At 47.1% G+C, this 23,775-nt stretch overlaps 2 protein-coding genes across 2 annotated transcripts in view; one reads left to right on the top strand and one right to left on the bottom strand.

The window, feature by feature from the left end:
* Window positions 1–4,779, top strand: part of ofcc1 (orofacial cleft 1 candidate 1) — a 28,268-nt gene extending 23,489 nt beyond the window's left edge. Inside the window, exons 12-13 of the mRNA XM_052053990.1 lie at window positions 3,314–3,452; window positions 3,593–4,779. Coding sequence (XP_051909950.1) covers window positions 3,314–3,452; window positions 3,593–3,723 — 270 coding nt within the window. The 3' untranslated portion in view covers window positions 3,724–4,779. The remainder of the gene's footprint in view (window positions 1–3,313; window positions 3,453–3,592) is intronic.
* Window positions 1–23,775, bottom strand: part of zgc:101569 (uncharacterized protein LOC449822 homolog) — a 265,955-nt gene that overhangs the window by 105,340 nt on the left and 136,840 nt on the right. The gene's annotated exons all lie outside the window — the stretch shown is intronic.

Raw genomic sequence — 23,775 nt, 5'->3', positions numbered from 1 at the left:
AATGTAAAATGTCGTTTCCTTCTCAAATAGAAGAGAAAAGATTTGCCCCCAGAAACAAATCCCGACTCGGTTGGAAAGATCAGTTGTAGTCACCGCTTAGCAAATAGCAATCGAGACGAAGGCTTGACAACAACGCCGGCCCAACTGACTCGACAGAGGGGGGGGAGGTGGGGGGGGTCGCTCTGGGAATTTAATTACATTGCCAACCTCTTTCATCCTGACTTTTGACAAGACGGCGCCGTGTGAAACATTGCTTCATTAGCGCTACCTGACAAGTGCTGCATTTATTCCTTTCTTCAATCATTCCCGTCAGTCCCCCCTGAGAGCAACCTGCATCATCTCCACTAGATTAATATTTGGAAGTTTGACTGTCAGAGGAACGGCGGGAGGTGGCAACTATACATCCACGCTAACAATTAGCTCGGAGGCTCCGTAACGTCCTAATAGTCCTCCGTCACGATTTGACTAATGGGGAGTGAAAACGTTCAACGTTGGCTCGCTCGCTCGCTCTCTCCGCGGCGCACCGGGCCCGAGCCCGCAGACCCACATCAGAACTCGCGCCAAGCGTGGGCCGCCTTTATGTATGTGCGAGCAACCTGCAATCACCAAAGGGCATTCCGGGCACACGTGCGCTGATTTTTATTGGCATTTTATGCTCTGGCATTCAGATACGCACGCGACACGGCGCTGTCCAGATGTACGGCGATGGCTCTTCCCACATAAAGAGCAATAAAAGCAAAACACAGCAGAAAATAGAAAACATGGAGATTGTGGGCATACATCCAGAAGGAAAATTGAGATTTGGTTCTGTCCCAAGACCCAAACTAAAATCCGACATGCATTGCAAAAAAAAAAAAATAAAGTAAAAAAAAAATATATAGAGGGCGGCCCGGTAGTCCAGTGGTTAGCACGTCGGCTTCACAGTGCAGAGGTACCGGGTTCGATTCCAGCTCCGGCCTCCCTGTGTGGAGTTTGCATGTTCTCCCCTGCGTGGGTTTTCTCCGGGTGCTCCGGTTTCCTCCCACATTCCAAAAACATGCGTGGTAGGCTGATTGAACACTCTAAATTGTCCCTAGGTGTGAGTGTGAGCGTGAATGGTTGTTCGTCTCTGTGTGCCCTGCGATTGGCTGGCAACCGATTCAGGGTGTCCCCCGCCTGCTGCCCGAAGACAGCTGGGATAGGCTCCAGCACCCCCCGCGACCCTAGTGAGGATCAAGCGGCTCGGAAGATGAATGAATGAATGAATATATATAGAGTATCTACCATCTTTCTACAAAATCCCGTCTTTCTATTGAATCGGTTCCCACCTAAAAATTGACAATGGCCCAATGATAACCAGTTGCTGCTTCACCAAATGCAAAGAGAGTCCGCATGTCTGCAAGTGATCTTTTCCCGTTGCGTCCTCCACAGCAGAGAAAATGCGAGGTGTTTTTTTTTTTTTTTTCCGTTGTCAAAATCTTTGGCCAAACCTGCCCTCCGAGATCGACAGTGATACAAATATTTAACCCCATTTAAATATGTAATGGCGTGACTCCACTCTCGTTAGCGAGGGTAATTGTGCTCCCGAAGAAGGCTGCTTCCATTTACTGAGGCAATATTGACGGATGGCTCATTTCCTTTAAAGTGCTCTGTTTTCATAGGCAGTGTCCTGGACGCCGGTGCCCCGGAGGAGCAGCTCCTCCCTTAGAATAACATGACCGCGGCTCCGGGGGGCCGGCGGCTTTGCATATTACTCACACATTTACAGGCTGAATTTGTCTAAACGAACACCTTCACAATTAAAGTCCCGCAAGAATGGCCCTGAGCTGTGGACATTGTGAGACGCTGTTTGGAAGGCGCCCAACAGTCAGGTGTGTCCTGTTTGCCCAAACACCAGAAAACGAAAAGCGGCCGTGCAAAATGAAATGTTGCAATTGTTGAGACGGCCATTATTGCGCCGGTTACTGTATGTTGATTGAAGCCTTTTCTCACGCGCTCCGTCGAGAGATTCCCGCCGCAAATAAGGTGCTCCGACGCCCAAATAATGAGCTCTCTATGATATGCATCGCGCTCAAAGAAAGTTCATATTAATGATCCCTCAAATGCTCTCCCTCTGCATACGGCCCCGGGCGCGCGTTTGTGATATCAGCCACTCAGCTGGAACTGCGTGGCGGAATCACAACCGTACAAAACGTCGCCAGCCGTGTGCTCGCACGCAAAAAAAGAAAAGGTAAAGTGAGGTGTAGCTTTGCAAACACTCACGACCTATAAAACAGATGTTCCGCAGATGCCGCCTCGCAAAAAGCGCAGGCGACCGCACCCGGCGTAACGCGAGGCCTTCACCGAAGGCCTCGTAAGCGCTCTGTCTGCAGAAACAAGATGGCTGATGAAGAAATTAACGCAGGCAAAGTCATTATCTTCTCTCCTAAAAGCACAGTGTGTTTACGTCCCCCCGCGTTGCTCTTTTTCCTCGCGGGCTAGCGCTTAAGTGTCGACGGACAACTGTGCCGGCGTTGTTGTCTCCTCGCTCCATATGGAAGGCGGCGGCATATGCAAAAAAAAACTGGCTGGGCTTCTGGGAAACTTCAATTAAAGATGCGCAACTAAGGCTACGCCAGCTTGACTATTGCCTCTGCCCGCAAATTATTTATGGCGCTGCAAAACAAAAAAAAAATGCTGATGAGGAGCATCTCCGCTGACAAGGATAAATAAAGATGGCAATTTCCGCAGCGCTTTTTCTCTCCTTCTTTCCGGGTGATGTGCCCAAACACTTTCGTAGAGGGGGGGGGTGCAGTTTTCTGCACGCTGCCGTTTTCGACCGCCATTGCTTTGTTGCATTATGCGGCGTGCGTGCTTCCGTCTGAATTTTCTTTGTCGATCTCAGAAGGGCCGACGTCTGCTCCTGCGGATTTTTCTGTACATGCTGGATGATGAGCTGGAAATTGGTTCGGGGTGTTTAACGGTGAAGCGGCCAAACCGTTCTCGCGTCGACTTGTCCAAAGTGATGCGATGACACACGCCGAGAGGATGATGAGTAAGAAGCGCCAGAAGGACGAATGAATAAGTGACAAGGCGTGAAATGTGCCACGAAGCATCCTCCCTTTGTCGCCGCCGCCGCACAAGTGGCGATCCACTTGGGTCTCCGCCCGACCAATATTGACCTCATTTATCATGCGGGGAATACCGAGAGGTTAACCTTTTGAAAAACACCCTCGCAGCCTCAATAATTGACAAAGCACATCAATTCTGCACCCGCCGTTCTTTTTTTTTTTTTTGTAATTACTCCGTCCCCCGTTTGATTGCCGCTTTGGTGTGCGCGTTCGCTTTCCTGAAGGTGATCGGTGACCTGGAGGGCTTGGACCGCGCAACCGGAGCGGCGCCTCCTGCAGGCCAGCGATCAGAGCCTTGGACGGTGGAGCGGGAGAGCTCGGGCGTCGCCCGCAAGCTACGGAAGAGAAAGAAGCTTTTTGGACGTGAGTGCCGTCACAGAATTTGCTCGCTGACGGCACATCATGACGCTGACTCATGTCAAACACGCGAGGCGGCTACCTGCGCAAACATTTTCTTCCCGCTGTTTGTTCAACTGAATTTCATGGCGGCTCTCTTCCCTCAGGGTGTCCTCGGGTTGAGCCAGTAGGAGGAAGCAGGTGCGAGACCTCAACCAATGAGAGCGAAGCGAGGGCTTTGAACACCAAACTGTTGTCTTGTCACTTTCGCAACTGTCATTTTGGCTCGGGGGTTTGAGGTCGACGTTGAGCTTCATCCGTCTTTTAGCCAATCCTCCATGAAGCGTCTCCAGTTGGTCCCGAATGCTGCTGCTGCCGCTCACCTCTTGGCTGTTACTCGCATCACTCCTGCTCTGGCGCCCCTTGACCAGCCCATTTCAGAGTTCCTTTGCTGGAAAGCCTCTGATTGGTTTTCCAATCTTGAAAGTGAGTGAACGGAAGCCTGTCACTTATTTCAATATAGTCACGGTAAATAGTAGCGGGAGCTCCGCCGAGGGCTCCTACCGATTCCGTCACACCGAAAGATGGTTCGGAAACTCTGGTTACACTTTTGTCATGCATTCGAGCGGATGGAAACGGTCGATCGGCACGTACTGTGAGATAACATCGAAGCCACGTTGAAAGTAGAGACTTTGACGTCGGCACAAAAGTAATTCAGCCGAGGGAGAGCCGACGTCAAAGTTTCTCATCTCAAATTCGGTGATAAAATATCCATATTGGCCGCCCATTAGAAGGGATAATATTCCAGCCAGCTTGACGTGGATTGAATACGCGTCTGCTCGTCGCTGCCCAGCGTAATGAAGCGGTTCACAAATCAAGCGATAACGGCCGCCGACTTACGCCTATTGCTTCATTAGAGGCTGGGAGCTTATTAGCATGTGTGGATGACGGGCGTCCATCCGGGGCGGATGTCATTGAAGGGGACGCCCTTGAAACGAAAATGGGGGCAGAATAAGCTCAAAGTAGGGGTTGAAAATAGGCTCAAGGTTTTAAAGTAGGGAGACGGTTTCGAAGCGACTCTCTTTATCATTACATTGATGTATTTATTCCATGCATTTTGCTCTTCAATCGTATTTTTTTTTCCACCGCATGTGCATTTGAATTTGGATGAAGTGGTGGAATTCAATTTCCAATGTGAGCAACGTATTCGGATTTCCGTCAAAGAGGCAGTGCACCGTTGCTCATGGCTTTCAGGGGCAAGGTTGAGCAAGTTTCATGAGCGCATCACTTTAATTGGGGGGTGGGGGGGGTGTTCATGTTCATTTTCAATAAAGCCTAGAAACTTTTCTTCTGATCTGTTTGTTTCTTTGTACATTCTTGATGAAAGACTTCTCTATTAGTGTATCCTTCCCCCTTTTCATGCAAGCAACAAAGCCTCTGCCAAGTGATGCTGAAGGCTGCAACAGCAGAGTGGCGGAAGGAATTGCACCGTTTCAAATATTTGATTGCTGAGGACAAACAGTATTTTCACACAATCTAAATTTCAAATGGGTCCCTGGGAGAAAAAAACACGACTGGGGGGGTAGAAAGGCATGCCGCTAGGTCTGAGCGCTGCACATCTGCTGATTTATGTTAAAAGCAAAAAAAAAAAAAAACCTTTTCATGAAGGCAACGGTGACTTTTTGAAGTTGAAGAAGTTGTGTTTGTGTGTGTGTGTGCGTGTGTGCTCTGCCGAGCCAACCTGGGGATGCAGCCCCAGTGACATGGGGAGGGAGGTGGAGGAATGGAAAAAAAAAAATTCAAAGACTTGTTGTGCAGCCCTCAGCTTGAGGTTTTCGGCTAACGGCGCTCGCATTCACAAGTGCTGTCGAGCTCATTATGCTTTTCGGTGAGATTGGCGACACTTTGGGCCAAGCCCCATTCAATTACATTCACCCAAATAAATAAAAGGGAGTCAACGTCACACTTTGGCTGTTTTGCTGTTTCTTTTTCTCTTTTGTCATTTCAGCACTTTTGTAATTGATTTTCAACCCCCCCCCCCCCCAAAAAAAACAAACATGACACTCATTGCTGCGCTTTATGCCTTGAAACGACATCGCTTTTATGTAAGTGTGTTCAACCTGACCAAACGAGTGTTCCGCCATTCAAATATGCAAATCAGATGTACGTTCTCGACCTCTGTCAGGCGTTTTGGTCCAATCTGTAGTCTTCTTCGCTGACCCCTGAACATGACATCCTGGTGCTCAAGCTTTGGGAAGCACAGGGTCAAAAGGAAGGAAACGGGGCTCCGCATCAGCATGTCAATGTTTCAGCGGCATCTGGAAAGAACACGTGCCTGCCTGCGCACATGTTTATTTCTTTTGAGTGGAGTCGGGCGGGCAGATGTCCCGCTCACGGGAGAAATCCTTTGCGCTGGGTGAAAAAAAAGGGGAGGGGAGGTGCAGTGGAGGGAGGAAAAAAAAAAAGATGTGAATATGCAAATGTAGTCACAGCGTGGAACCTTGTAATGAGTGGGAAACGGAGACGCCATCTTTCATTGTGCAGAGGTCATTGCTGAATGCCGGGCAGCTGGGCCCGGCTTCCTTTTTCTATGAAACCTTGAGCCGCCGCCGCCGCCCACCCTCCCCTGTCATCTCCCAGAAACTTGAAGCACGGTGGCGCACCTCCGCTTTTCAAACTGAACACAAACTGCGGCTGCACCCGAAGGCCTCGATCATTGCGCACCGACGTTCAATGTTTCGCAACCCAATTCATTTGTCGTTTGACGCGTTCGGATTTTGTAAATAATCGATGGTATTCAAATGTATTCATGTTAATGATTTCCATACGTGTTTACAATGTTAGCTTCAAAGTTGTTTCATGAACCAGTTGTTCTATTTTTTTGGACTCCTCTCGATGGCACTCTCTGTTCAACATCGAGCTGAAAGTACACTGACTTGCCGCTTTATTTCGACCACCAGTGTCATCTAGAAGAGTCCAAAATATATATACAGATATATCGATGTACCGCCGGTTCAAGAAGCAACTTTGCAGCGTCATAATGCCAGTTTCACCAACGGGCAACATTTTTTTTTTTTTTGAGAGCGTTCAATGCCTCCCCCCAAACAACATTGCAAAGTAGCACGTGACTGACATGACCTCTGTCATTTGCCTGACATTGAGCTTTCAGCCCCGATCTCTGGACAGACTCTTCAAATACTCCCCCAGTTTCAATGCTAAAAATGTAATGAACTTCACGCTTCATTGGCTCTGACATTGCTTAATTAATGGGCGCGTTTAAAGTACATAGCCCCCCCCCCCCTAATTGATTTATATGCATGATTTGCGCATACAGCTGTTGGTTCCTGTAGGAGAGTCATCAGTCAGAAAGTGGCACCGCTGATGATAGTGTGGCAAGGTAACAGCGGAGCACTCAGTTGGCTCATCCAGCCTTGGGAAAAATACCGGGCATTTTTTTTTTTCCACATTCGTCTTCATCTGCATCTTCCATCTGGGGGCGGCCTAGGAGGAGGAGGCGGGGAACACTCTCGACTACTTGCAAAAGTGATACTTTGACGTTTTATTTTTAAGGAGTGTGGCAAATCCTGATGTGAAAAATAAATGTTTTAAAGTATGGCTGCTCACCTTTTGTTCGCATTCAAGCACTAAAACACCGATTAGAGAAGTGGAGGCCAAAGTTGAAAAAAAAAAAAGAAGCCGTAAAACAAACATGGCTGACGAGCAGAGGTGCAAAGCCCAATCAAGACGGGACGATGAACAGCTGACACAATAACTATCGTGTCAGCGGCCACGACCGTTTTTACTGACTGCGGATGCAGAGCGGATGCGGTGCAACGGAGAGAGGACCAAGCGAAACGGGACAAGTGAACCTTTGCCGCAGCCTCCGTCAGTCGCACCGTGAGTTGTTTTGTTTGCTACCTTCAGTGACGTCACGCAGGCCACGATTGCCAGACCCGGTCTTGCATGTCTCGGATCTGGACGTCCGCGCGCTACGAGTCGTTCAATAGTCAGCGCGGCACAAGGGAGGAGGAGGAGGAGTCCTACATCCCAGCGCCAAATCAATATCGCATTACTTTTGAGTGTGAGAGCATAAACAAGACTCATCAAACTGATTATATTTGATGCTACGGTGGCAGTTTCATTTACCGCGGCCCTCGACAATCACCGCCTTTCAATCACCGGTGCTGTGTGTGAGCGAGAGAACGCAGGAGTGGGGGGGGACAAATAGAAGGGAGTGACAAAAGAAAAATAGAAAGAGCGCAAAACAAATGGGTGTTTATTTGACTAAATAAAGCCGTGGCCGGAATAGAAATGAGGGATAGCGTTGTCACAGTCAAGCTCTGCTTAAAAGATGGCTTCTTCCATCTGACATTGAAATTTCATGAATATATTTTGCAAAGAGCCCCGCGCAAACAAAATTCATCATGAAGTTTGCCAAGGCCAGAATGTCACCGCAAAGATTTATCAATTTCCTAATGGATCGGGTGGCAACGTTTCCCATTATGCCTCCCCGACGTGCTGGCCGACTCCAATGTTTCATTTGTTCTTCTGGAAAAAAATATTCTTTGAATACTGTAAAAAAAACAAGTCCAACTTGGCTTGCGAGCACCATATTGTTCCTTTGACCTCTTAATGAGAGATTTAAAGGCATTCACGTTCATAAAGCAATGCTCATTAAATCATACGTAATGGATTAGAATTAAATCACCAGGAATTGTATATCGTATCCACACTGATTGTTATTTTTTAATTGATTTTCATTTAGATCAAAAAAAATTTGTGGCCTCATTCTCGTTGTGGTTATTTAATGAGGACTGTAAAAGAAGCACCTTTTCGGAAACAATATGATCTGTTATCTTTTTTTTTTTATTGCAAATTTAAAGTTCTATCGCCCCAACTGTTGCCATGAAATGCTTCCTCCAGTGAATCCCCCACTCCGAGCCCCCGCTTACATGGCTCTAAGTCTTCAATATGGGGCCATCAGGAGAAACAAGGCACCGCAGCTTCTTGGATGATTAAAAAGTCATTTTCTTAACTGTCCTCCCAGGATTTGTGAGCATTTTTGGGGGGGCGGGGGTAAGAAAACATTAAATTACTCCAATCAAGCATAAACGTCTCCTGCTTGTGCTGCTGTTGACATGGTGGGTGCCCGTTTTGTCATTTTTTTTTTCCTTTTGGCACTTTTCCCAACTGCCTTGATCAACAATTAATAGTTGCAATTGCTTGCCGTTACTTAGGGCTGCGTGGGAGACAGCTGCTGAGCAGGAAAACACAATTTCACTGAACACCCTCGATTGGTTGTTGAGCAGGGATTTTTTTTTAATTTCAGGGTCGCATACAAGAAAGGGCCACTTTCAAATTCATCAACTTTTTGAAACCGGAAAATAGTTCATGATTTTTCCTACCTAGTGTTCGGCGGCCGAATCTCCACATTCAGAACCGAAACGAAACCCCCAAAAAAATGTCGTCACGTGAGCATTTTTCAAACACTGACTTGAGGATCATTCATGTGATGTCTTCAACCATTTTTGCCTCTAAAATTGAATCATCTTGATTCACTACAATGTTTTGATCAAGAAAAAAATTATTTTCATGATTTTTTGGGGGGAATATAAGTCGCGGGACGCTGGAAAATGGATGACGGGGCCACAAACGGCAACCGGGCTGTCGTTTTTCAACCCCCCCCCCCCTCCCCCCGTTGTGTAGGGTGAACTCAATGCACGCAGTTGCACCTCTTGTTTGTGATGCACAAAATATTCTTTTCTATGGCTGATGCTCTCCTTTCTCGCCCCCCCCCCCACTCTCTTCTCTCACACAATGACCTTTAGTGCTCGCTTCTTCATCGCGGGGACAGGCCGCGGCCTGGCATCTGATAGAATCAATATTCTATTATGATAGCGCGTGGCGCGTGTGGAGCTTTACAACTCCACGGTAATAGTCTCGCTATTTCATCCCGTGGCAGCAATGGCCTGAGGGATAATTTCCGGCTTCTCCGGGCTCTACGCTCCCAGCGTCGCCCCCTTTCCATTAACGTGGCAGGCCTCCGCCTACCGGAGCGCAATCTGCGCCAGAGATGGATGGGGGCCGCAGAGAGTCCAGGCCAGGTGCAATGTGTGACCCGCCTGCAATTGTTACTCATGCGGCCGCCGTATCATCCAAATAAATAAATAAACACGGGCGCAATATCTCGCGTTCTATCACAAGACATTTTTCACAATGAAATCCTCTCCTGAAATTGAAATCAAAGCACGTCGAGGAGTAGTTGGCATTTATTTGATCAATGTTGACAAACGCATATGCTGTTATGAGTCTTGCCATAGATAAAAATCCTCCCACCGTCGGTCATTTTCTCTGAGTCGAATGTCATGCTCCCTCTTTTGCTAGCGTGAATCATTGTGAGCGTCTGTGGGCTCCCGCCATGTTTTCTTTTCTCTTTCTAGGTTTTTGTGACTTGGGTTCCAGTACTTCAGTGAGTTCTTTCCAGCATAGTACTGTTTGTATTTTCTGGGAAACATTCATCTTGCTCAGTCCACCCTGCGCCTACCCGCCTCCCTGCTTTTTGGGGTCCTTGACTCTACCACCTCACAAAAGTGACCTTAACCGCCAGGAGAGCAAGGAAAAACTCCCCAAACCCCATCTGGGGAAAAATAATCTGGGGAAAAATCCTTGAGAAGGGGCCGCAGATGGGAGGATGACCGGGCCATGGGCAATTTTGTTCTAGAATGGCTGAACCGTTTGCCGGACAGCACAGCGTTATTTATGCTTTTAGTTCTGCAAAATTTAGAAATTGTGCGACAACAATCACTCTTCTAGTCATTCAGAAGGAAAAGTGTGACAATCTGGGGAAGAAATGGCTACTAACTGGACTTTCTAATCCTAAAAGATGCACCCCTGCTCAGGTGATAAAAAGAAAAAGAGGAAGAAACGGCAGTTTTTACGACACAGGAAAAGGCAGCTGTTGGTGGCAACGAGGCCTATCATCATGTCGTACTGTACCGGCATGGAGGGGGGGGTGCTCAAGCCAAATGGGAAGCCGTTAGACGTCATTGCAGCAGGCAGACCTCCTATAAAACAAGAATGCCCTTCCAGCTGCCTCTCTCAAATAATTAACTTAGGTGAGTCTTTTACACTTGCCCATGCAGTAAGGTTTTCAAAATGCTTGCATTTAAATGTCACTCGGGTGTGGACTTTTGATGGGAAATTTTAAATGACGTGCAATAAAACCTTCTGAGCAGGGGCGGCCAAACTTTTTCGTCCGAGGACGGCGTTCTTCCGAACGCGAGGAGGCCGGGGCCACCATTCTTCCACTTTCATTCATTCAACCGCCTTTCGAGCTCGCGGTCAGAGCTCAAGCGCCCTTTTGGCACGCCCGAGCGCTCACTCGCATCTTTTGTCCAAATGGATTTTACCCTCGCTCGGGCCGCAGTCTCATTTCTGCCCCTGTGGACCACCGGTTGTCCCCCGACGGCGTTGACGCTCGTCATGTGATTGAGAGTCGTGCGAGTGGAGGTGCGCGCGATGAAGCCCCCGCTCATCTCCTATTCATCATGATGTAACCGTGAGCAACCCGGATCTAAATTACCTTCGTCTGGCATCATTCCAGCACATGCTATAAATGAGGTAATCGTCCTTGACTATAAAATTTGCATTTTCCAGACTTAATTGCTATCATTACATTTTTTTGCGTGCTTCTATTAATTTAACAGAATGGGTTGGATCAGAGGCTTTTTTTATGGTTATAATTTGCAGTAAAAAAAAAAAGAAGCAGAGGGGGAAAAAAAGTCTGGAGTAACATTAGGGTCCACTTCCATTATCTTTGCCTACGTCGTTTAACTAATACGAACAAAACTCGGGGATGAATGCGGCAAATGCATCAGCAATTCTTTGTGCGGGCTAACTGAAGCTTGCGTCTCACCGCAGTGAGAATGGGTTCTATTTTTGCCACCCTTATTCTTATTATTTTTTCCTCCCCTAACATGGCCGGCCTCTTTTGTGCATCCAGCATGTCAGCCGCACTCAGCGGCGCCGTCCCCGAACGCTCCGGAGAAGAGCGCGGCGGATGACGTGGAACAACGGAGCCATCAAGTCCCATTTATGCCTCCCGCCGTGACCTTGCCACAGACGTCGACGAGGTTCAGCGACGCGGCCGGCCGAGTGCCGGCAACATTCTGCTACCCGCTGCACTTCCGCGACACTCTGCTGACCTTAAAAGTGTGTCCTCGATTTGGGGCAAGGCTGAAAACATTCAGGAGCAGCATTCTTGTCCTCCTTGCGTTGCGTTTGTTTGCAGTGGCCTACTTCTTTTCACAAAGCGGATGTTCTACTTTTATGGCGGTAGGTAACATGATGATTTTTTTTTTTTTTAATCCCTCCATCGCCATTGAAGGATTTGGACTGTTTAACGCAGGGGTGTCCAAACTTTTTCCTTTGAGGGCCGCCTCCAGAAATTTTTTTTTCAAACGGATGCTTGAGGATCATTCATGTGGCGTCGTCATCAGTCAAAAAATGGTGTTCTTCTAATCATTTATTTGCATCTTTGAATATTGAGAAAAGTTCCACGGTATAGATGTTAAGCAAATATATCGGGAGTGATGGCACCGATTTTTCGGACACAGTCTCTTCTCACCTTTTTGAGGCCCGCATCAAATCTCATTTCTGGTCATTTCTTGGGTTTGGGCTCCATGTTGCGGGCCGCTGGCGACAAACGCCCCCCACCCCCCACACCATAGTTTGGACACCGCTGCTTTCAGAGCTGACCTGTTTGAAAGCGATGAGCTGCAGAAACAAAGCGAGAATGACAGAAATCCTCCATGACTTGAACGCGACAGACAAAGGGGGAGAATTTCCCAGTCTATACTTTGCACTCGAGCGGACAACAGCGGGGTCAATAAAAGGGGGGGGGGGGATTCGAGTCACCTGCAGGACACTTAACGTTACGATGCTAAAGCACCGAATCCATCAATTCTATTCCTTTTCATCAGCGTGTAAATTGGTGTGTGGAGCAAAACGCGCAAGCGTGCCCCCCCCCCTTGGTGGAGGTGAGAGTAAGATGAAGAAGTCAAGTGAGGACTTAGTAGTAAGGCTGTGCCTTCGTTTGCTCCACGTCCGCAGGTCTCTCCGGTGGAGCCCTCATGCTGACTTGCGCTGACACCGACCAGGTGCTCGTCACAACGGTTTTCCACGGAGCCTTCAAACAGGAAGCAGGTACGTCCCGACGCGGCGCTCGGCCTCATGCCCGACGTAGCCATGCAGGAACAATGTTGTGACCGCGTCAGGCGACATCAGCTCAAAAGCCGGGGCGCCGGGGCGCCGGGGAGGGAGCGCCGGGGCGCTCGGGCGCCGGGGTCTTTCTTTCAGCATCTGTGGCGTGACTGCGTGTTGCGGCTCTGTTGCAGATGTGCTCAGGAGAAGGTGTCAGGCGTTTACGCGCCGACGGAGAGCATCGGAGCACTGCTGACAGCAACGTTTTGGCCCGGGTGTCCATGGCGGCGCTTGACTCGCCTCCGTGCATCGCGGCTGGGAAGGTCGAGCTTCCTCAAACTCGGTTGGGAGAAACGAGACGGCTTGTTTTCTCGCAACGTCTTGAAAATGCTACGTAGCTGCTGCGCTAGCCGCTTGCTCCAATCAAATGCAAGATCCAGCCTCCTTAACGGCCTCCTGTCCGGCCACGGCGCCTCCTTAATCGCTCTTTTCAATTGATTGGGTGCTGATGCGATGACTATAGAAAATGAGAAATGGGCTGACGCGCCCGTGTTGATCTGCACAAAAACGAACATCAAGTACTGTCAGTCTTCCTTTGCATACTGGATGTGACACAAGATGTATGGAAATCCATTTTGCGGTCTTTCCACAATGTCGAAACGAGAGCTCTTTCTCTTTGCGCACCAAGGAAAAAAAAAAAAGCCAACACCAAAAAACTCGTATTAGATCCTGACGCCACTTACCAACGACAGTTTTGTCTGATCCACCTTCAAAAGCTGCCATGGAAACCATTAAGTAGCCATTTTTGTGATTTCTGCGCCTTGTTGGGATCCGTCGGTGTTGAAAGCTCTGCGACCGTGGCGGTAATCCTCACCTATCAACACGCTAAGCTTGCTTGCTGCCTTCAATAAGACTCTCTGCTGGGATTTTCTGGATGTTTTCAGGAAGCATTTACGCCACCGTGCCGATCAAAATTGATTCCACTTGGACAGTTTCTTGTTTTGTTTCCGATGGACCAAAACGACAGAAGAATTGAATTTGCTTCTACTTGGAAATCTGAAAACCCAAATAAATAAGTCTGGGTACATTTGGAAAGTTGCATTCATGCCCAAAATCAAGAGGTCGTTTAACTTGTGCAACAGAGGGAGATTTAGTTGATGAAGCACTCTACTTGGCGTTCATCTGTTGTGCAAATTAACATTTAATAGCCACGCGCATTTGAATATGTTCTTTCCCAACACAGTGAGGAACCACCAACGTGGGGAGCGAGCGCACACACACACACACACACACACACACACACACACACACACGGGGGTGGGGGGGCAAGAGAGACGTGTGTTTTGCCGTGAGCACATTTGCCCACCGCCAGCACCATTCATTGTTTCCCAAAAAGTCAAGCGCGACGGCCATTTTTCAGTGTTGTTTCTTTTGTTTCATCGTGTAAACAACGACTGACTCCCGACGTGTTTTTCATGGCCAGTGACTAAAGTAGGGGGGAAATATATATCCATTCCTACAGGGAGAGCAAGATGAAGTAGGTGGAGGGTAGAAGATTATACTTTACAGAGTGTGTCTGACTTTTAATTCAAACTCTGACTGACGGTTGATATATTTTCTTCATTATAAGCGGCACCGTAGATGACTGCTGAGCACGGGGGTGTCCAAACTTTTTCCTTCAAGGGCCGCATTCGTACACATGCGAGGATGCGAGGACCGCTTTCACATTTTTCCACACGCTAACATCAGTCAAGCAAGCGATGATATATTTTAGTTGTAAATGCAGTCGTTCGTTTGTAACTTGGCACATCTAGAAAAGCTGCTCGGATTGTGAATCAATTTTTTTGTTTTGTTTTACTAGCCTTGTGGACTGTGTCAAATGTCATTGTTAGTATGTGCCACGGGCCACTGAAAAATGGTCGGCGGGCCGCCAATGGCCCCCCGGGCCGTAGTTTGGATATTCACCGGTTCAATTCTTATGTACCGCATTTGCATTATGGGCCCGGAGGTCTTCATCGACGGCTGCTAATTTCATGTGACACGGGCGAGCCGCCGCCGAACATGGCCTGGCCAAACCAATCGGCGCGCATCAGTCTCAATCAGACGCGTGCACACTTCCTCGCATGCGGGACAGAGTGCTTATTGCAGGGTCAAGATAGCTATCGCGGTTTCCAGTTCCACACAGAGAGCAACTGATCCTGGCCGGGAGGAGATTCAACTCCACCGTGCTTCCGGTGCTAAACGCTCTTCCCACACGGTTGTCACCTCAGTCACACCTAGAGGAGGGAGAGTTAGCAATCATGTGTGGCAACGAAAGACTTCTCCTCGTCTACTGAGATAGAGGGCTGCTAGCCACCCAAGAATCTTGAAAAAAACTCAACAATTTGCCTTTTCACCTTGAACAGAAAGCTGTCATGTAAGCGTTTCCCCAACTAACGAGAAAATGTTCACAATATATGTCATTGCTTGCTTGACTGATTTTAGCGGGATGAATGAATTAAAGTGCAAGAATGTTAAAGTGGCCCTTGCCTCCTCGCATTTGTAGGAACACGGCCCTCGGATGGCAAAGTCTGGACAACCTGCATTGAATCTGAATTTTATTCGGACACTAACCCCAACACTTCATTTCTGAGAATCAGAAGAATAGTGCATTTAAAATGGCAAAGCAATACAGAAATGTAGCAGCGGCCCAGTTAGGTTGACTGGAAACGCCAGCTTGCAAAAAGAAAACAAAAAACAAGGTGACCTAATGACAGGGCAATGTGATTTTAAACGATGAGGTGCATCACTTTCAGTTGCTAAACATTGCCGTGTTGCCGTGTACATCTGCTGGCCTGTTCAAAGCGGATGGGTTTGGAATGATGGCTCCATTTCCTCTCCCGAGAGTCTGTTAATCCAATGTTTATCACTTGAGGAGCTTTGTGGCTGCGACGCTCATTAGAAATCGGGAGACATTAGTTACGACCAAAGGAACTCTATTTCACGCACGTCTCCCCGACTGACTAAATGAAGCTTTGCAAATTGTACGCACATTTTAATAGCTGCCGCCAATATTGCGGGTCACAAGCGATCGGCTCCTCCGACGTTTAGATGATCAAACACAGGCCGAGATTATCGGCGTTATTTACGCGTGTGTATTATTCCGTCATAAATGTGCGTTTATGGAAATGGGATCTCTTGACGGTAATGCGCTCCATAATGATTGATGCTAGAACCATTCATGGGAAATGCGGCAGCATCACCCACGGTGCTGTTGTTGTGGTTTGCAACTGGTTGGCCTCCGATGATAATTTACAAAGTACCAAAAGAACGGACGAAGAAGCGATACAAATAAATAGGAACGTACGAATCAACGGAGACGAACCCGGAAGGAATAACGCAGGGAGAATGACCAAGGAAACACCCCCCCACCCCCGCCTCCTTCGAGTCTCAGACCAAAGACCCGCCCCCTGACTCACGTGAGCATGCGCGCCGCACACACTTGCGTGAGTACGCAGGCCAATGTAGCCGCGGACGTTACTCTGCTAGCATGATTGATTCAGTGTTGTTTTGTTCCCTGTTTTATTTCAAGATCTGTTCACTTCCTTCTTTTTAACTTTTGTTGCAATAGTGAGGTAAAAAAAAAAATCCAGCCAAGGAAGCTAAGGCTGCTGTGTGTCTAGACAACAAGTTGAGGCTCATAAATGTAATTTGTTATTTTGTTTTCATAAATATGTCAACAAAATAATTCTCTGTATTCTTTAGGTCATATTATTTCCACTTAGTCGAGTGGCTTTCACTCGATAAATAACTTATTTATTATGGTATAGTTTTTAACCAATCATATTTCACCTAGCTTGTGTTGCCAGGTAAATTCAACTTAAACAGAGCAGGCCCCTGTGCGCTGTCAATGAACGGGCACAGTCAGCTTGCAATAGCCAATCAGCTCACGAGTCTGCGTACCAGGAGGGCCAGCTGGAAGGGCTGACGTTTCGATGATTGGATGAGCGCCCGCTAGAGGGAGCTGTTGCTCCATTTTACCCAAATTGGCCGAAGGAGAAGACGTTGATCTGGTTGCAGGATTACTTTCCACACAATTTTCAAGACGGACCTTCCACTGGATTGACCAATTGAAGTTGTTTTACCAAGGCAGCAAGGAAATATCAGAGCGCGGCTGGGCACTTGCAAGCTACGGTGCGTTTCAAAACGTTTGGGGACACTTGCGTAGATCTGCAGCTCAGTGAACAGGCACTACATTGGTGAGTAAATGCATTTTGTTTGACATTTCTTCTTGTCATTTTCTTTCGTTAGTATTAATGGTCATCAAATAAAATGACAAAGATACAAACCTGCAATTTATAATGGCGCATTGTAGTCAGCTTTGTGCACTAAAATTCGTTCAATCTCAGCTGCTCAACATTTTCACTTATTTGCTGTTGTAGAGCCTATTCTCAAAATGCAATCGATCTGTTAATTTAATTTTCAAAGAATAGTTTGTTTTGTTATTGTGTGGTTGGTGTCTTGAAACTGATATGAAACTGCAACATTGCACAATTTATTGCACAGACTTGTTGATGATCACACAGCGTCATTTGGGTGGCTTTTTATGTAGTATTTTTTAAATCTTTTTATGTTTGGCAATATCTGTCAATTTAGTTTCCTGCTCTTAATTGTGAATGCATACTTGATGGTTTTAAATGCTCCTGAAATGAAGTGCTGCTTGACGAGCCTATATTGTGTTCATGTATGTGACGTCACTGAAGGACGAAAGTTGAAATGCACGGCCCGCCACTGATATATATAATTTCTAATCTTAAACGATTTAAAAATAAAAACGCACCTAGAATAAACCCCCCTCCCAACAACCACACACACACACACACACACACACACAAAGTAGGTCAAATTGGGTTGGATATTTTTTTACATACAATGCAGAAAATGTTCGAGTATTAACCTAATCAGTGCTAATTTCACCTGACACAAGTACAATTCCATTCAAACACACCTAAAGTACACCCATGTCATCACAGGTAGTCAATATATGAACCAATTAAAGAAAATGATTATTTTGATGGTTGTCGCTTGAAGTGTGTGTTTGTGTAAAAAGGCTTTCGTGCCTCACATTGCCCACAGCTACTCAGTAAGCATCCCCGATAAGGAGAATTAGTCAAAACTTGGGAGCTGCCAGTCAGCGCCAATTAAACTTTAATCTTGGGCACAAACAGGCACAAATAAATTAAACCCTTGTGAGTGGCAATGTGCGCACTCCTGATAATAGCGGATTGAAGTCGTCTGGGAGCAAGGCGGCATATTCCCCAGCTCAGCCATGGCTGGAAAGACGGTGCGAGTTGGGGAGGGGGGGTCGAGCAGCGTGACCTGAGGAGAACCTTTCAAGTTGATTTGCGTAGACATGGGCATGGACATGGGCATGGCTGAAACATAGTCAACCAGTTGGACTGCAGATGCTGAACTGCAGGGGATATCAGGACTCCATTTGCTGAATTTCTTCCAACAAGGGTACGTTTACAGCGATGACTTGGCTGTGTGACAGTTTTTTTTTTTAAAGCCACGTCTGAAATCAAGCTGCCTTACGTTGCATTAAATTCTTTTTCCATTCGGTCATTACATTTAATATCTTTTTGTCATGACTGGGCACGTGTCGCAAGAAAAGCCAAAGGGGGGGCGGGGGCGATTTGGAAAATGGCGTGGAATATGCAAAATTCTCGCTTGCAGCATGCGTTGGAATTTCCCAAATGTAAATTGTATTTTCGATCATGCCCAGGTATGCAAATCAGAAAGCAAGTCGCCATAAATCTACAAATGCTAATAGCCAAGATCTCGCCTTCAAGTGCGCCAGAGGAATTACATTTAGCGTGACAATACGACAAAATCAAGTACCCGCTACCAACACTGCAGAGGAGCTGCAGCATTTCATTCATATTTTTAATGAGCTAGCACTCATCTCCCGCGGTTGACTTGAGTTAGTTTGCTATTTATTTTCAAAGTAATATTCTTTCAACATTGATGCACCGTGAGCCTTGTCAAGCAACGCCACGATTCACAAAAGAGCAGCCACCTCCTGTACATGCCGCTCTTTTGTGAATACGTCCAAGAGAAAGGCCGCAATAAAACAATAACGTGAACAATATTAGCGACATTAACGAAAATAATTGCCAGCGGAGCAACAATGGTAATCACACATAAAGGAATACCTCGGTGTTTGACCGAATCATACACAATTATCATGCATGTGTATATAATATCATTAATTCTATGTCTGAGCCTTTGAGCCCGAGGCGATCGGCATAGAATCAGTTTTGTATGTATAATAGATCAGAGAGCAGTTCATGAATAAAACAAAGGGGGTTGGGTGGGGGTGGGGGGGGTTGCGGCAGTGACTGTGACTGTTTGTCTTTGGACAGCACAATCAAAGTGAACATGTAATATTGTGATAATCCATACTTGATGAATACGAGGGGCTGACTTGCCGTTGCTAAGTTCAGCTAATTTCCAGACATGGCTTGCTTCTGTAATTGAGTTTCCAATAACATTAGGATTATTTCAGCCCCGCGTGATAATTGAATCCAAGATATTTTTTGTAATATTGCAGACCGTGTGATTATTATGCATTTGCATGGAGATTCCAGTGCCTTACTGAAACTCATCACTTTTCTTCCTAACTGGATTTCCGATATTGTCGCATACATTTGCTTCATAACAAATGACAGAATTCTTGCACAACGTAGGCTTGCAGTCAATGAGTGCAAAAAGTTCATTTTTATATCAATTCCGCCCAATATGTAGTGATATGACAGAAGAAGAGCCCTCCCCAAAATCTACCCGGCATTTGCCGGTGCCTGCAGATAGACAGTGGAACTTCTGAAGTGGCTTTTAGTTTTCTTGGAAAATATTTTTTGTAGACTTTTCCTCACCCATGTAACATCGTTTCACCCCATGGTCTTAACTGAATCCAAAGAGTAAGTCCCTCGCGATACAATGGCCTAGCTCACGATACAACGGCCTAGCTCAAGTCACTAATTATGTGTGCCAAAGAGGGGCCTTATACAACAGTTCTCCTACAATTGGAGTCAAACAAAATTTGGGAGTTCCATCCATCCATTCTCCAGCGCTTATTCATCGTCGAGAAGCAGGGGCAACAGCTTTAGCCACTTCGGAGACTCCGGAGCCCCTCAGACCCTGCGGAGGAAAGCCATTTTGGTCGCCTGCATCCGGGATCCCCTCCTTTCGGTCACGACCCACGGCTCGTGCGAGCGAGTGTAGGAACCTCGATCCCACCGGTACATCGAGCGCTTCGCCTTTTGGCTCAGTTTGCGCCCGCCTTTTTTTCACCCTAATGAGGACAAGTAGCAGAGGAAACGCCGGGATGGATGAAATTAGAACAACTTGTGAGTCTGGTAACAGCTTGCGTTCAGATTTGGAGGATGCACTACATTATGTGTAAAGTGAATATTTATACTGTTGAACTCATCAAATTCACATTGACTCCAGAGTTTGATCCCGCTGAAGAAATGCTAGCAAACTTAGACATCGTGGCCCCAATGCCCATGCGTTGCATAATGTAGACTGTAGAAGTAGGAATAGCGAGGATGTTAATGGAATTTTCATTAGGCTGATGGCGCTCCCGCAGCTTCAAACCGGGCGCCGGGGTACAGTAGAGCCTCATTTTGGGAGCCACTGCATTATTCTTTTCAAAGACACACATTTCCTCACAGCTCGAGGTGAACTCGCTGGCATCATTTGTACCGAGGCACAAAATGAATTTTTGAGAGAGAGAGACAGAGAGAGAGAGAAAAAACAACCCTAAGATGTTGCTGCATTTATACATGCAAAAGTGGGAAATTATTTAGCCCGGCATCAAAGCGAGCACGGATGCTCCGTGCTTGGGCGTTAGCCTTAGCCTCCCGTGCTCCGTGCTTGGGCGTTAGCCTTAGCCTCCCGTGGTAGCCGTCACGTCGAGGGAACGAGCGGGCGAGGCGATGAATGGAGGCACTCGGCGCAGGCGGGTGGCTGTGAATAGAAGCTCTATCCATTCTCATGGCCGGGAGTAGCCACGGGGCCCGCGCAGTGCACGAGCATGGCACCAGCCAAGACGCCACGCCAGACTTTAGCAGTTGTTTTGCATAAATGTTGAATCATGCCCGCGTCCTTTTTAGTGTGTAACAACAGACCGCATTGATATTGATTTAATGCTCACTAATATTTAAACTGCCCCGAGGGATCGATGCAGTTCAACATGATTTAATATGGCTTACTAGTACAGATATAACTACAGCTGCAAAACAGAAAATCAATATTGCTAAAACCTATATATTTTGTCCCTTTTTCTTTTGGCCATATTTCCTTTCATCGATTTTGCGATTGGGAAATTAACTATGAATGATTTCGAAACAATTGGAGAATCTGGCTCCCGATGCTCGGAACTCCTGTTCCGACACCATTTTTGGAATAACGCTTCTCCCGGGAGCAGTCGTCGCATGGCCGTAGCTCAACTTCTCATAGCTGATGTCGCGCCGTAGGGACGGTTACAATGAAAGAGGCGAGAAGCAATGAACGGTGTCTTAGAAACCAAAGCGAGGCAATAATGTAAATTTTCTTGTCATTTCCTGTTTATTTTTCCAAGAGGGATATACTGTGCATCGTTTTGGAATTATCGCTGCTGATGAAGCCAGACGCGAATGAGAAAAGAAAGGTTGCGACAGCATTGAACAAAACATGAGATCCGCATGAAGGCCGACTCCTCATTTACATATGCTGACATTTTCCTGAGAATATTTCAACGTAAGGCTGCGTTGTAATGAACTCCTGCCATGGAGCAGTCGAGGAATAATGTTTCCATAAAGGTAACCTGTCCACATCTCTTCATGGAGAAAGATGTGGAGGAGAAAGAAAGAGGGACCCTTACGCCCCTCCTATGGTGGATGCCTGGTACCAAAGGGGCATTCTTCTTTCAGCTGCCTTCAATCGTCTTGGCCCATGCTGATGTCGTCCAATTTTCTAGTCTTTTTCAGACTAATTGCACTCCCGGTCTGTGAATTTGTTAGTGGTGACACCTCGCCTATCCATTGGGAATGTGTCTCATTACTGGACAGCCTGTCCAGGAACCACCCGGCTTTGTTATCTGTCATTAATCTGTCATGTCTGGCGGGGGGGGGGGGGGGGGGGGGTCGGGGAGCAATAAAATGGGGCAACAAATTCTGCCTTTATGTCAGAGGTTACAAAAGTTGGGAACAAACGATAAAGGCAAGGAGGCATTTCAACAACAAAAAAAGACCACCATATTTAACATGTATTTGTAATAAGATATGTTCATAAGAAAGCTCCTTACAATGCATGGAGTCCAACATCCTGGGAATGTACGCAAAGCATGGACACTATCCAGGCGGAAACAACAGGCCTCCAAGAATATATCGAAATGATGGTCTCCAGGGCTGACCTGCATTGCGAATGTGCCAGCCAACAGAAGCCCAGTAAGGAGAAGGAGCCAGATGGACCGCCATGGCAAGACAAGCCCCCCCTGCATGGCACCGACAAATTGACAAAGTGGCTGACATCCAGAAAACACACCAGTGGCCGGAAAAGGTCGGATTGATTGATATATTTTTAGATTATATAAAATATGTACATTATATTTATATATGTATACACATAGAGCAAAGGTTTGACTCTATTCATTGAAACGTGTCCTAGATCAGATTGTTTTCCACCTTCGAGGTTCTACTGTATCCACCCAGTAAAATACAGATGTTCGTGCAAAAGAGGCACTCCATGTCCGGAATGTGCCAGCATTGAGACAAATATTCATGTCTTGGTCATGTCAGAAGCTGTCAGAGCACTCGGATCCCTTTGATTGCGTGGCGCTCATATTGAGACGGCTTTAGAGGAGATCCTGAAAAGACCTTTTGAAATGGACCTTTTGAGCTGGCGGTCTAGCTCTTTGGTAACCCCCCTCCTTTCCATTCGGCCTCTTTTACAATCTCATTAAATCGGCCCTTTTGTTTTGCCACTTTCCAAGCTCTGATCTCCGGCTTAGGACGAGTCAAGAGGCCGAGACGGTTTGAAAAAGGCTCCCCCGCGCCACAAAGAGGCCACTTGTTCCCAACCGCTCCCCTCTTCAACGGTCCCCAGACAAAAAAGGCCAGGCGGAGAGCAATGGGGGTGACTGGCTTGCCGCGATATCGTGAGAACTTAATGAAAGTTTTATAACTCTTGAAATGTTTATGACCTCCCCACTCGGCAGCTTGTCGCACCAATTAATGCTTGATGAGTCCGCGCGGCCCCCGAGGAAAACCGGCAGAGGCCTTGAAATGTGCTTGATTTACGGCTGCTTCTCGGACAGGTAGCGTGAGCGGCATGTTCAAACAACGTTACCGTCGTCATCTGGAAGTGGAAATGGAAGCTGCTGATAAAGTCTGAATTTCAACTATACTTATTTAAAAATAACAATAAGCTCAACTAGAGGGATCTCTGTTGTTTTCCGCTTCGGACTCCTCTTTCGGCGCGGTAGCCAAACATTTTTAAAGACCTCCGATTTGGAGTCTCTCCAATGGCGCCAATCAAATCATACGTGCCGAGCAAGCGCGGCCGCAGCCGCTTCGACTCGCTAGACAGTCGTTACCGAATTAGGCCTAATGCGCGGACTTGAGAGATCCATCTCGCTGCTGCGAACCTGTCATGGAGCAATGAAGGGGAATCCGCCGCCCATCTGAAACAAATGACAATGTGCGTCGCCCAAGGCCCCTCGCTCGCTCTTCTTAACAGCTCGGCTGAGAAGCCATCACTGTCCGCAAAATATGATAAAACCCGTGCCGTAATAGGATTCATAAACATGCCCAAATACAATTTGCTGAGATGTATTTCAGGAAAAGACAATCATTTACAACTTCTGAGGGGGGATTTGGAATAAGTATGTTTGTATGCAAATCCCGCAAACACGTTTTATGTACTCGCACAGCTCATGAAAGCGCATTAGATTTATGGCAATGCCTGTGCATAATTGCGAGGATGGCAGGGTGGGGGGAACGCAGGCCAAGGAAGAAGTCGAAGGATTTAGACGGAGACCTTTTTTGGAGGATTTTGATTAGCGGTGAACCAGCCCGGCTTTCATGCCCCCCGACATGGAAAACAATTGGTGCCACTTGGCTGAGTC

Source organism: Hippocampus zosterae, chromosome 20, assembly GCF_025434085.1.
Source record: "Hippocampus zosterae strain Florida chromosome 20, ASM2543408v3, whole genome shotgun sequence".
NCBI lineage: Eukaryota > Metazoa > Chordata > Actinopteri > Syngnathiformes > Syngnathidae > Hippocampus > Hippocampus zosterae.
Note: the sequence above shows the minus strand (reverse complement) of the source record. Positions and strands in the feature narration are given on the sequence as shown.